Raw genomic sequence first — 13,589 nt, 5'->3', positions numbered from 1 at the left:
GCCTTTAAAATAACACTGATTTGGGAAGCACTCTTGTCCTTTGCAGGAAATAAATACAGGCAGATCATCTGAGAAAGACACATTGAGGGCTGAATCACCCTCTCAAGCATCTGAAATGCTTCCACAGTCCACCCTTCACCAGTTTAACCTCTGGAGAAAAAATAATAACAAAAAATGACCCTCTTCTCTTGGGCTGTTATTTTATTTCAAAACAACCTTTATTAGAAAATTACTACAACTCAAAGTGTCGAAGTTAATGGGTATAATTTTAGAAGCAGCCTGACAGTAATTATAACTTAATATGTTTAGTTCTAGCCCTAACATTTAAATTATTAACATATTAATGTATATTCCACCCATGGGCACGAGAAAAGGTCTTCTATTAAAAGTGAAGGTTTCCTTAAGAGTGCTCTTGGTTCCCTTGCCATTATTAATGAGACTTCCTGAATTTTTGAAAAATTCTGGACAACATATATAAACTGATACACATTTCCAGCACAGTACAGCTTGCTCATCTCCTTGGATGCTGACTCTTAACAAAACTGAATCATTCATTACAAATAAATGCACAAGACAGCCAGCTCTTTGAATGATCAGGAATATTTGGCTCCTGATAACATGATGCACTTCTGAACTTTTATTTTTCATTTGAAATATTTACTGTTCCTTTCTTTTTCCAGTTTCCAGGTCTTAACTCCATTTAACATTCATTTAGCAGACGTCTGCATTGAAGGTGAAAAGCAGGCATCCCTACCAGCAGGCTACAGATTTGATACTCACTGTTTATTAATACAGGAAGGAACTGATCCAAACCTACAGAGAATGTGAGTGTTCTGCTGGTTATGGTAACAGCCTAGAACTTGGAAATATATATAAGTTTATATATGAAAAAAATTCTGTATAAACATTTAAATACTCTACTCTCCCACAAGCTCCTTCTTTCTTAAATCCTGTGCATATGTGGTTGGGTTACTTATCCAGGATGCTGAAAGTTCACAACCACCTCCAAGTCAAACATACCATAAAAGTCAACTATTTGCAGTGCAGGTGAGAAAAGGAAAGGAAGAGAAGAAATTATGAACCTGCTTTCTTTACTATCAAAGCATTTTAATCTTGCTGGGGATTTTTTACATAGTCTACCTTCAAGAGACAGCTCAGCCACAAAAAAAGCCTGGCAGTTCAAATATTTACATGAGAAGGCAGACTTGGGGTAAAATTTTTGTGCATGTCTTCCTTCCAGTGAACACAATATTAAATATTTTAACAATAATTAGATCAGAGACTGCAACTGAGGTTTCCCTCTTCATCTGTGGATGGCAAAACCAGTGCTGTATCATGATTATTTTTGTTTCTCCTCTCTTTCCCTTTCCCACCCACTCATTTAATGAATATTTAATAATTCCATATAATCATCAAATAGGAGTCAGGCTAAAATTTTTCTCCATTGCCACTCCCATCTCTAATCTAACCAAGCTCTAGGGTAACTTCTCCTCTCTAGAATATGGGACATAAGTGTTTGAATCTATCAAGCACTGAAAGGTTATGAAAACATTTCTTCCAGTATCTCAGTTAACTTCTCTCACTGCTGTTTTAAAAGATAAAAGCCAACCAGCACTTCAGAGCATTTGGACTTTGAATGAAAGGCATAAACTCTGCTTGAAATAATAAATAGGTTCCAGGCATCTATCTTCAGAGCAAGTTCAGAAATATCATGTTCAGAGTGGTGCATTAATCTAAAATCCAATAACTAACACAAAATTATGGTGTGTAAAAAATGGCATCTTTAAAACATCCCACCCCTGCTGTAGCATTTTCCATTTCATTTGTCCTGTGGCCTATACAAATACACACCTGACTCTGTAAATACTGGAAATGAAGTGTGTCTAATCTATCTCCTGGCTGTGATGCCAAGGCACCCAAATTCTTCTGTACATTCTACTCCTTGACTTAGTTCCCTAATTTAAAATTGCAAGATAAGTATCTTTCTATCAAGAAAGGAAAAGATTCACATTAATAGTAAGTTGCTATGGAAAAGAAGACATTTCAACATTGTGCAGTGCTCAGTTACTCTGATGAACAGTCCAGGACAGCTGTACAGGAGGAAATTCAAAGCACCTTTCTGCTGATTTTTTTTAACTTTGAGTTTAGTTCTCAGAGTACCTATTTTCTTAAACAGTTGAGGGGATAGTTGTTCCCCAGTACTCTTAGAAAAGCATTTTGTACCTAATAAAATTATTTTCTGAGACTTTCTGCTGTGACTTGTTAATTGCTCCTGGTTACATTTCTGATATTTCATCCCAACAATATTCTGTTTAGTTGGAAGCAAGAACCACAGTTCAGATGTCCCACAGTGTTTTATAGCAGCAGTTACTGAAATGTAGAAATTACTGCTATATCATATTTGTTTGTGACTAAAATTTAAATATATACAATTTGTTGTTTGGGGAAAAAAGGCATGAAGAAAGTGTACTGCAACTCATGTAGCTCTTATCTACATAAGGAGTCACAGCAGGAACCAATGCAGAGGTATTGCATTAGTATGCCCATTCTGCAAATATGTTTATGTCAAATTTGTGACTCCTTCACACTGGCAGCACTAGATACAATTTCAAGGACATGCTCCTTGAAATTGTCACATAATTCAAGGGCATGGTCCTTTTGGACAGTCATTTAGTGCTTAATTATTTTTTATTCTCTTCTTTAAACAAGTATTTGTAAATTGTTCCCTTTTACGTGTGCAACATGAGAAGAAATATGGTGCAAACAAAAGATACAGCATAGAAAAGAAAATTAATACAGACAGGCAGATACCTATTAAAAATTTTATGGCAGATGTACAAGCAAAAGATTAAGTGCAGTCAAAAGATAACAAAGATGAACAGTACAAATTGTAAGGAGAATTACATACTGGCAGAAAGAGAAGTTTTCCACCACTGAAGATAGTCTCTGTGCTGCACTGAACGTTCCCCTTCCCAAGATGGGACACTTACATTAAAATGCCCGAAAGAGAAAACCCAGATTAGAATAAAAAAAATCCCATCCTCAAGGGCTGCAATATGTGTTTTATTTATTAGCAATTTTATACTGAGTAAACAACCCACACATTATGAGCACTTGATCCCATTCTAGTAAACAAGATGAGCACTAATTATTTATCATGCAAGCTATCTAGAAGCCATCAGCACTCTCCTATAAAGCAACTCAATTTCAAAAATAGCTTAAAAGAATTGAATTGTATGGCTCCACGTGTATTGTCCTTATCATGTGTACATTTTCTTCTTAATGTAACCCTACAAATTGATCCAGCACACAATAAACTACAATTGCATTATCTAATATGCCCTCGGCAACATTGGGAAATTATTAAACAATCAGTGTAACTGAATTAAGTTAATAATTCTTGTAGACAAAAGGATAGCCAGGGGTAGCATCTCTGTACAACTTATCTGAAATTACATGCTACAGGTGATGCAAGGAGTAGAGATTGCACCTGACTGCCTTTTAGCTTTGCTTGGTCACAGGGGTGCCCAAGAGTAAAACGCTGCAAATTAATGCTATCGATAAATCACCCTGTGGGAACGTGGCTACACACAATGTGTAGCTTCACTCATTAGGAAGCCTCATTTCTAAAAAGGTAGAGCCTAGAAAATAATCACTGGTAATGAGAGACCTTTTTGTTTTACCACAGCCATTTAGAAAGAAAAAGCTAAAGAAAGATGGAGGAGATAAGGAGGAAGAAAACACTATCATTTTCCTCCACCAAGAAGAGTCTAATTACAGCCATTTAACAGTTCTGTCATTGTGTGCCTTGTATCCAGAATTACTACAAACCTTTGCCAAAGAAGTCTGGTGCACCTTTAAAATTTTGCTTTTTTTTTTTTTTTTAAATTAACACCAGGCAAATTACATGTAATGGGACAAACTGAGTCAGACTAAAGCCAGTTTAATGCTCTGATACTGGCCAGAAAGAACAGAACTAGAGCAAATGTTACATTGAAATTCATTACACTGAAATTCCATTACCTAAACAGGAATGGAATTGATAACAGCCTCTGATTCTCTTCCAAAACACTATAGTCTTTTATTTTGCCAAGTGAGCTGATGTTAAAATACAAGATAAATTTGTTTACAGCTGAGTTGGTCTCATAGAAAATGCTGTTGGCACACACATGTACTGAAAGCAAGTGAATTTGCTGTCCAATATCTAATTTTGTTGGCTCTTAGCCTTTCAGAGCTCACACAACCTAGCACAAGGCTTGCAAGATTACTACTTAAAACCCTACTGGCTAAAAGATGTCCTGCTCTTAAGCCAGGAAAAGCACCAGTGAGTCACCTAGAGAAAAAAACTGTACATAGACAGCTGCATAACTTCTTATTTCAATAATAAATTGTGTTGCCAGATTCACTTTTCAATATCTTAAAAAGAACTCAGTTTTGGATTTGCATCTCCATAGAACCCCATCACAAGAATCTAGTTAGAATCCACAACACATTAGTAGGGCAAGAGGGAAACATGTAAGTAGTAACAATGGGCTACAAATAAGAAATCCTAGACTTTCTATTTAAATATAACTGTGAAAATACATTACTTAAAATTAATTCTACTCATAATAAATAAAAAAAAATCCTCCCCACAGACTACACATAATGGGAAATGTAAAGATGTACCTCCAGAATGTCTATCAGGACATTCTCTTCTGGCTGCTTCGTGCTCCGGACATTCTCCAGCAAGATGGAGTAGTAAACACCTTGTGGGTCAGACTGGTACAGGTTGTATGTGTCTGTCTGGTACCACTCCTGTACAGCCACAAACACCTGGTTTTCATCTGTACTGATTATCTGTAAATCCTGTAGGAAAATAAGATACAAAATGAATAATTTTTTACATAATTTCTATTGTACAAACAGTGACTTGGTCAGGAGTGTTTAATACTGGGGGGAGGGGAAACAGCTGAATGTTTAAAAACAATAACCTCCCAAAATAATACTAATCAGCATGGCTATCCCAGTGCTCCAAAGTGGTTCCTCACTGCCTTCTGACTGCAGTGCAAACCACCTTAGTGAAGGAAAAAATCATGAATGTGCAATATCTGTACTCTGCTTTGACTTCAGCAGGAAATGATTTCTTGAAAGGAAAAAATAGTGAAAGGAAAAAAACCTCAAGTGACTGACTTTTTAAAATCTGGATAAGAGTCAATGGAAGAATGAAACAACATTAACAAAGCTAATCTAAAAAAATAATCTTCAAGTAATGGAGAAATGAAAATTAGGTAAAAAAATAGCATAGCACAAAGAGGATCAGATACATTGTACAGCACTTCACATGGGATATAGCACTTATCATGCACACAGCTCATGTGCATTGTAGTAGATTACATTAATTTGTCTATCTATGTCTACACAACCACTTAAATATTCAACAGTAATAAAAGGAGAGTCAACATTCTGCAATCATTTCCCAAGAATTTCAGGCATGGATATTGCTACAGCTTGCTTTCAGTTTTCCCAGCTTCTTCACTCCAAATGTCTCAGACAAAAAAAAAAAAATGCACAGCTGGGGAAAATAATTTAACACTAATATCAAACAGAAGAAATAAATCAGGAAGTAGCAACACTGAACTAAGCTTAGGAAAGAGAATAAAGGGACATGACTTGGCAACATGATTTGGGAGCACAAAGGCAGATGTTGGGGCTATGTAAGAAATGACATCAAGTCACAGAGACTGGAAGCTTGTAAACTCTTGATGACCTTGGAACTTAACTGGGATATTGCATTCAGTTCTGGTCACCTTATTATTGAAAAAGTTAAAGGCAATGGAGTGAATATTAAACAGTTACCAGAATATCAAGACAATATCAATTTAGAATGAATTAGCTTAAAAAAAAAAATCAAGAAAACAACTTTGTAGAACTCAAGGAGACAGACCAGTTTCATAAGAATCCAGTTAAGACTGAAGAAAGAGTGAGTAACAGAGGAACACTGAGTACTCAGCAAAGCATGGCAGTCACACTGTAGGCAATGCACAGTGACTGAGACACTTAGATTAAAAAAAGGCATGTATAGAAGTAAAATAATGCAAAGGAAAGATTTTTAATATGAACAGAGAAGGGTTATTAAATACTAATAGTTTAGTCATAGTTTAGTTAAATTTAAAGTATTTTTGCATATGTGACACAACACAAAGGAATCTAAGTGAAGTTTCCTATCAATGACAGCTCAATGCTGTTTCCAAAGACTCTCATTTGAACTTTGTAGTAAAGTAGATTTTTGTTTAGCATCCCAGGAATAGCTCTCTTTTTTTTTGTTTTTTTTGGTTTTTTTGGTACTGAACAATTACTCCAAAGCAGAGTCTGCCAGAAATGCCAGCAAAACACAGCAACTGATCACAACAGGTTCTTTTAAAAGTCTCTTTAATGTATAGAATGTTTCATTTCCTGCCTAGAACCAGGGCAACATGAGGATTGGTAGCCCACATGGAAAGTTCCCATGGCTATCTGAAAATAAGGATGGAAACAAAGCAGTCAAAAAGAATAAAGAAACAATTTTTTAATGTGAAAACCTCTAGAAAACCCTTAATCTTCCACGAAGCCAGGAGCCTTCTGCAAAATTAACGACTACATTATTACAATAAAACATTCATACAGTGCCACAGAAATGCAAACCCCCAGGGAATGTAGGCAAGGCACCTTCCCTGCCCCAGTGCTGTCCCACTCCATGCTTTCCCTGGTGAGGTGGCAGGGGTTGCTTGGGTGGCCCTTGGTGGCAGAGTAAGAGCTGGGGATGGGCTCAGATCTGGGTCTCCCATCCCAGGCTGGGGTAGGAGCAGCTGAGCCATCAGAAGCAACACACAAAGAGCCAAAATGTGCAGTGCACAAGGACAGGGAGATTAATTTGGGGCAGACTGTGGGGGTCATGTGAGGGAAAGAGAGGTTGGATGCAAACTTTTACTCAGCAAATCAGAATTCACTTTCCTCTTGGCAGTGGCTGCTTCTAATAAAGATGTTTGTCCTCTCAGGCTGCTGGTTGGCAACTCTGCTGAGGCAAGAGTTTAACAGATCCTGGTCTTAGCAAGTGAAATTACCCTTGCACTGCCTTGAACTTTGTTCCTTCCTTTCAGATTTCCAGCTCAGCCTTACAGCTATTTTCCTTTCAGAATGATTTCTTTTCCCTCAAGAAACAAAGCAGTCTTTCAGTTATACTACCTTGCAACAATCCTGTGCAGCATTTCCTGCTTTCTGATACAATCTTCTGGGAAAAGTAATTGACAACGTGAGGAAAACTGCAAATTTCATGCCCAATTCTTCAACTTATCTTTCAAAATCCCAGTTAACACAAACTGCTGAAAATCTAGTTAAAACAAAGCCAAATGGTCATGTCACTTTTCTACTATTCCTATACAGAAAGGTGAATTTAAAAAGAAGGAATTAACTGGCAAATACAGGGGATGGATTCCATTCCTTCATCCCAGCTACCCCCACTGCTCAAGAGGTGAGAAGCACATGGACAGGGGACATCAGCAAATAGTGCTAGGCAGTACCTACTGTCTGTCACCTAAGAGTTAACCAGAAAGGATGTCCGAGGGAAAAAAAAATCTTGATGGAGAGAATGCACGTTTTTACTGCTTTATCTAATTCATGGACACAGTTACAACCTTAGGCTGTAACCTCAGCAGATCCTACAAGGAAAGCATTTATTCTTTTATGATTTCACGCTTGGACTACGGCAATTGCCTTTTGCTGGACCTGCTGCCTTCTCTCTCTACATTCTGCAAGCTACTCAAAGTGCCACTGATCATCACATTTTTCTGTAATTATGCTATTCACACACAATTTATTCAAATTAATTTATAAAGACCTTCTTCACTGATGTTAGGGATCTTCAGGGTTTGGAACGTTCCTTATTGTCTCTATTCAGATTTTTGTTATCTCCAGGCTGCATTTTCATACACATTCACTATTTAAGATCTTGTGATTTTCTTTCACTTCCACGCTGAAATGAGAGCCCATGGCCCTTCCAGACGACCCAAGGCAGAACCTTCTCCCAGATTTGCCATAGCAGCCATGCTGTTTCCTCTGTGGTATGTTCATTTCTCCATGGGCATCCCTTCTCTTATCTCTACTACTTTACTTTTGCCCTCTCAAGTCTGCTATGCCTCCTCTGCTCTCTCTCTTACTGACCCAAGTATCCATGCTCTTGCTATTTTGACTTTCCTCTTTATCTCTTTGTTTTTGCAAAGCTCACCAATGTCAGCTGGTATCAGCCATAGTCTGTAATTCCCAAATACCAGTATTCTCCTTCTATCTCTTCTTAGGTTGTAAGCTTTTGCACAGTTCTGAGGTTCTATGAGCTGCATTGCCCAAAATTTCTTGTTGTTTTGTTTTGTTTTTTTTAAACCTCTAAGCCCCCATGAGATTTCTCTGTATTGTTTACTAAGGTGCTTCTTGTGCACTCTATTCTGTACAATTCCTTTGTCACAATTTTTCCTTCATCCTTCCCTCTTCACTGGGACATGTTATACCACACTAAGCACAGAAATCTGTATATTTATCAGTAAAAATCTGTGAAACTATTCATAGGTCCAAAGCAGTGAACCAGCCCATGGAATTAGAATTAAGGACAGCTGGAGATCTATTGAATCAGAATTACTTTTTCTGCAAAAAATGCTAAACAAATCCTGATCAAAGACTTCATATTAAAATTTGGCATGATTAAGTTAGGCATCCAGTGACAGGTCATGTCACTCCTGCTCTCTCAGGGACTTGTAAGCTGCTATGTTTGTACTGCATCAATAGCAGAGAACATAATTAACAAACAAATAACACAAAGAGAGTTTCAAAGTGATACCCAAAATAATTAGGCATTTGCAGAAGGCCAACTTGTTCCAAAGATGAGCATCACTTCAAAGAAACTCCATATCACATGGAACAGACACGGTCTGTTAAATCAATGAGCCTGAGGGTGTACACAAGGCATTGAAAGAACTGGGCATGTTCAGCCATGACCTGGAGCACAGGCATCCAAGAACTCTCCATCAAGTATACAGACACAATCAAATATTTCTTCTTGAAAACACTGCTTAAAAATTATTTCTTTAGTTCTAACACAGAGATACCAACAGTCTTTCCAAAATTAATTAATTACCTGTTTTTAATGTAGTCAACTCTGTTATCAGATAAAGCTGAATGAACACCAATCAAAAGTTGGTCCAAAAAGCCTAAAGCTATTAAACAGAGCTGGATGTGGGGCAGTTGGGGATAGCAGGAAAGAAGGGAAGAGGTTTAAAGGAGGAAGGGAAGGGAATGAGTTGTTTCATGTATACAGACACTTACATCTACATTCAGTAACTGACCAGCCTATAAGTTTGCAAATACTTTACAGAATTTTATATTCAAGAAATGTTCAGTATGGTTTATCATATTACTAACTGTGATAAGAAATTCTATGACACAAATAAGTACAATTACAGCCTGAAGACAGAAGGCTACAAAGGATGACAAGATTGTACAGTCCACTAGTGCTCCTTTGTCTACAATGTGCTGATAACATAGGAAGTATCATTCAAAATTCTTGGGGTTTAAATCTTACAATTTATGGTGCCAGAATTCTGCCCCTTTGCAATCTTTTGATGCTGTGGTTGAGCAAAATGCTAACATGAAATAAGCAGTGTATTAAACAGAGAATGGTGAGGAGTAAATGTATCAGTAGTGGAACAGATGTAAGGACTCAAGGCTCTGCAGTCTCAGTCTTGACCTCCAGATGTACCACATTTATTCTCCTGTAATCTCTCAAGCACAGTCAAGGAAACTGGATGGCACATATCCCAAAGATAATCCTCCTAATCTTCCTTGCATGGCTGAGTAAAAAAGTTCATGGAGAGAAATCAATAAGTTGCACAGTGAAGAAAAGAACAGTTCCTTGAATCCTCCTCAGATGGATTTGTACACCCAGCAAGTCAGACAACTGCTATAGCTCAGGTTCACTGGCTGCTGTGGTGACACTGCCTGGGAAAGGAATATTTCCTCTGCAGCAAATGCCACTGCCACCTGCATTCCCACTCTTTCCCTTTTCTTCTTTGCTCAACAGCCATTCCAGTGGAGTTTCAGAAGAATGGAGCTGCCACTTAAAACTGCTCTTCTGCCTGGTACAGGGGAACAACCTCAGCCAAAGCTTCCCAGGGTGGTGAGTGGCAGAGGTGGCAAAGGGGCTTCCCAAGTGGAACAAAAATTACTGGGAGACTAAGAGCCTTGCAAATGAGCTGTCATAGATTCAGTAGTTTGCAATCCAACCATCTGGCAGCCAAATCCTTAGAGAACATCACACAAAAGGGTTGCAGGAATCTTCTACCATTTCTGCTGTTAATGGATAGACCCATTGAAGGATTGTCTTAGATCTATTTTTGAATGACACAGACAATTTCAGAAGTCTATGCTTAAAACAGTGATGAGTACTCAGACTGAAGCCAGAATGAGGTGGGCATGCTTTGAGGTGACCAGGTGAAAATCAAACCAAAAAAATACATGGATCTGATAAAAGGCATCTATAGGAGATTTGTATTGCCATGAATAAAGTACAGACTTCAACCTATTTCTGAGGCAATCGGATTTTTTCTTGTTTTGTTTTTGTTTGCTCTTACCCTATACTTCCATTTTTCCTGGTTACCTGAAAAATTTTACATTATTGCTTTTTTCACAAGATAGAAAATAGATACAGAGATTGAAAAAGATAAAAGAAGCTTTTCCCACACCATATATTTTCAGAACTATACTTTCTGAATTGCAGCAGGATACAACAAACAATAGAGCTCTCGCATCATTAAGATTTTGTAGGAGGCATGAATGAATGCAGAGTCAATCAATGCCTTGTATCAGTTCTTAAAGGGAGATCATTATCAATAGGATTTATTTAAGAGAGACAGGAAGAGGACTCAGAATAATTAAATTATTCCAAATTCCAATAGTAAAATTGCCATAATTTGTAGCAGTTTCCTTGGCTTGGTCAAAAATTTTGTTAACGATGTTTTTTGCTTAAACTCTCAGAATGAACTAGTTCCCAGTTTTATTGTTACCCACATCAGAGCATCACTCAAATACCCGAACAAGGACCAGCCCCAATATACTGCTCCTCTCTCTCCCTCTTCAAATTGCACTTCTCAAGGAGAGGGCAGTCAGGGCTGCAGGAACTTGTGCAATACAAGTGTGCTGAGAGTCTGGATGGGGCTTTAGCCTGTGCCTCTGGGCAGACTTACCCTCCCAGCTGTGGCAGCTGAACCTCTGCTCCAGGCTGAACACGGCCCAGGGGGGATTGCTGGATCCCCCTGGGACACTCCTAACCAGCCAAGCTGACACACAAATGCTGTCCTGCTGCTCTTGCCTTGATTTTGGTATTCACTTCCTATGAGTTCCTAACTTGTGATCTAGTTTTAGCAGCACAGAACAAGCAATCTTGGTACAATGGAATACAGTATAGAAACCAGTTCAATTTTAAAACAACAGTTTGAAAACAGTAGTTTGAAAATTCCTCTTCTGTTTTGGGGAGCATACAAGCAACCTTTGATATGGTCTCACCAGCCTTTGCTTCCACCTTTCCTGGCAGCAGCCAGCACTTGTCAAATGCAGGAGACAGCTGTGGGATTCCATGCAATGTCAGTATCAAACACAGTGTTACAAAAAGAAAAAGATCTCTCACCAGCACAGAAGAAAGGTTAAAAAAATTATCTGAATTCTGATGGCCCCCAATGGCTCTGCTGTCTGTACACACACAGAGCTATGATGTGTTACAAAAAGGTGATCTCAGAGGCACTGTGGAGCTGGAGCCCAGAAACTTAACAGAGGTAAAGCTTGGCTGGAAGCTGCTTTTAGCAGCCTCTCATTCACAAGTAAGGAGGACTGTAAATATGTCCAAAGACACACTATTATTTTCTAGGTTTCTCTTTGGGGATGCATTTGGACAAACACAAACAAAAACACAAATGCAAATAATATTAAAAAAAAGATAATAAATTCCTTGCAGATTTTTATATTGAAAGGAAAATGAGACATCAAAAACATTTTCTAACTATTCAGTCTGAAACTGCTCATTCCATCTCTTTATGCAAAATCATCATGAAAGGAATCTATGCAGCAAAAGAATAACATCTGAAGAATCCAGCCCAGTTCCCTAAGGGTACAGGCTGCATTTTGGCACAGCTCTCCTGATATTGTTAGACACAACCTTGACTAGTCTAGAGCAAGTTCTGACTTAGCTACAGTTTTCCTTCCCTATTAACAATCATTGCTCAAAAATTCTGTACAGAGACCACTTGGAAAGAGATTTTTTTGACACTTCATTTCATGCTTTCAAGAAAAATGAAATATAGCCTGCTACTGTCATGCTTCATCTCCTGGTTAAGCAAAATCTAATATTAAAACCCTCTGAAACTCAGATCTTTCAAAAGCTATTGGTTTTAATCAATCTTAAAAAACATCCTTTGTAAATTCTTCCATTCTGTTTATCTCCAACCACCATAAAAGAAGCAGTTTCAAAGCCACATGTTCTAAATGCACATTTAATGTGCCAGGATCTTTGCTGATATCCTGTGTCTTTGCAAAGTTCCATGATCCAATTCTACTGCACTTGGATGATTCTCACTGAAATATAGCACTGTGAAAAATTTTAGAGCTGTGTTCATATTTACTTCAGTATGTAAAATTTCTGTTCTAATGTGAAGGTACCAAATCACTTAAAAGAAAATGTCTTAGAAAAGGTTAAAATCTTTCATATTCATCATTATTCTAAATCACTATTCTAAATGTATTTCTGGCTTCCAGGCCCTCTTCCTGCAATTTTCAACTCTGTTTTGTGCAGATACCAAAGAAACGTTTCCTGGCAGTATTGTCAAAATGCTGAAGAGATAATATTTACTTTATTTTTCTTGTTGGGTATTGTCTGAACTAGGAAGAGCACAAAAACATCCCTTTCAAAATGACATAGTCAACCTGTTCCTAGGTAGCAATAGACTCTATCCAAAATGAAACCATTAACTTCTAATTTATTTATTCAGTCAGGCCTGGGGTAATCCACTCTGCAAGGAAAAAAAAAAAAAGAGAAAAATAAACAAAAGCCATATTTTCCAAGGCAAAGAATTGAGCATGCAGCACTATTTCAAACAATCCAGACTCCATATGACAGAAATGCCAGGGAATTGTGGCTGACACTTTATGAATGTGTCAGAAGCTCCTTGTTTACACTCTGCTTCCCTGCCTTGCTCCTTAATTGCTTATTTGTGTCCCAGTGCAGGGTTCAATGGGCTGCAGTCACTTGAGGTTTCCATGTTTGGCATATTTTAACCTTCAAAACCTGGATATTCTCCTGCTGTTTTCCTGACTACAGTTTCCCCCAAGAAAGCACAAAGGCTGCCTTGAAGGCCTAAAACCCACAGAAATAACTTTGTGTTACTGTTGGTCTATATACCTGTCTTTGACTACACATTTCTTGACAAGATAGAGACACAGAGAGATAGAGAGATAGAGAGATAGATATTTCTGTAGTGTTACTAGGAACATATCCAAGTTTCAGATTTTTGTCCAACTAATACCTGAGGATTTGATCT

The 13,589-nt window shown here is 37.9% G+C and overlaps 1 protein-coding gene across 3 annotated transcripts in view; it reads right to left on the bottom strand.

Annotated features, from left to right (window-relative positions):
• SORCS2 (sortilin related VPS10 domain containing receptor 2) overlaps positions 1-13,589 on the bottom strand; it is a 536,859-nt gene that overhangs the window by 77,774 nt on the left and 445,496 nt on the right. For all 3 annotated transcript variants that reach the window (XM_036381659.2, XM_036381658.2, XM_036381660.2), the window contains exon 9: positions 4,669-4,848. In XM_036381659.2, coding sequence (XP_036237552.1) covers positions 4,669-4,848 — 180 coding nt within the window. The remainder of the gene's footprint in view (positions 1-4,668; positions 4,849-13,589) is intronic.

The sequence above is a fragment of the Molothrus ater genome, chromosome 4, assembly GCF_012460135.2.
Source record: "Molothrus ater isolate BHLD 08-10-18 breed brown headed cowbird chromosome 4, BPBGC_Mater_1.1, whole genome shotgun sequence".
Lineage (NCBI taxonomy): Eukaryota > Metazoa > Chordata > Aves > Passeriformes > Icteridae > Molothrus > Molothrus ater.
Note: the sequence above shows the minus strand (reverse complement) of the source record. Positions and strands in the feature narration are given on the sequence as shown.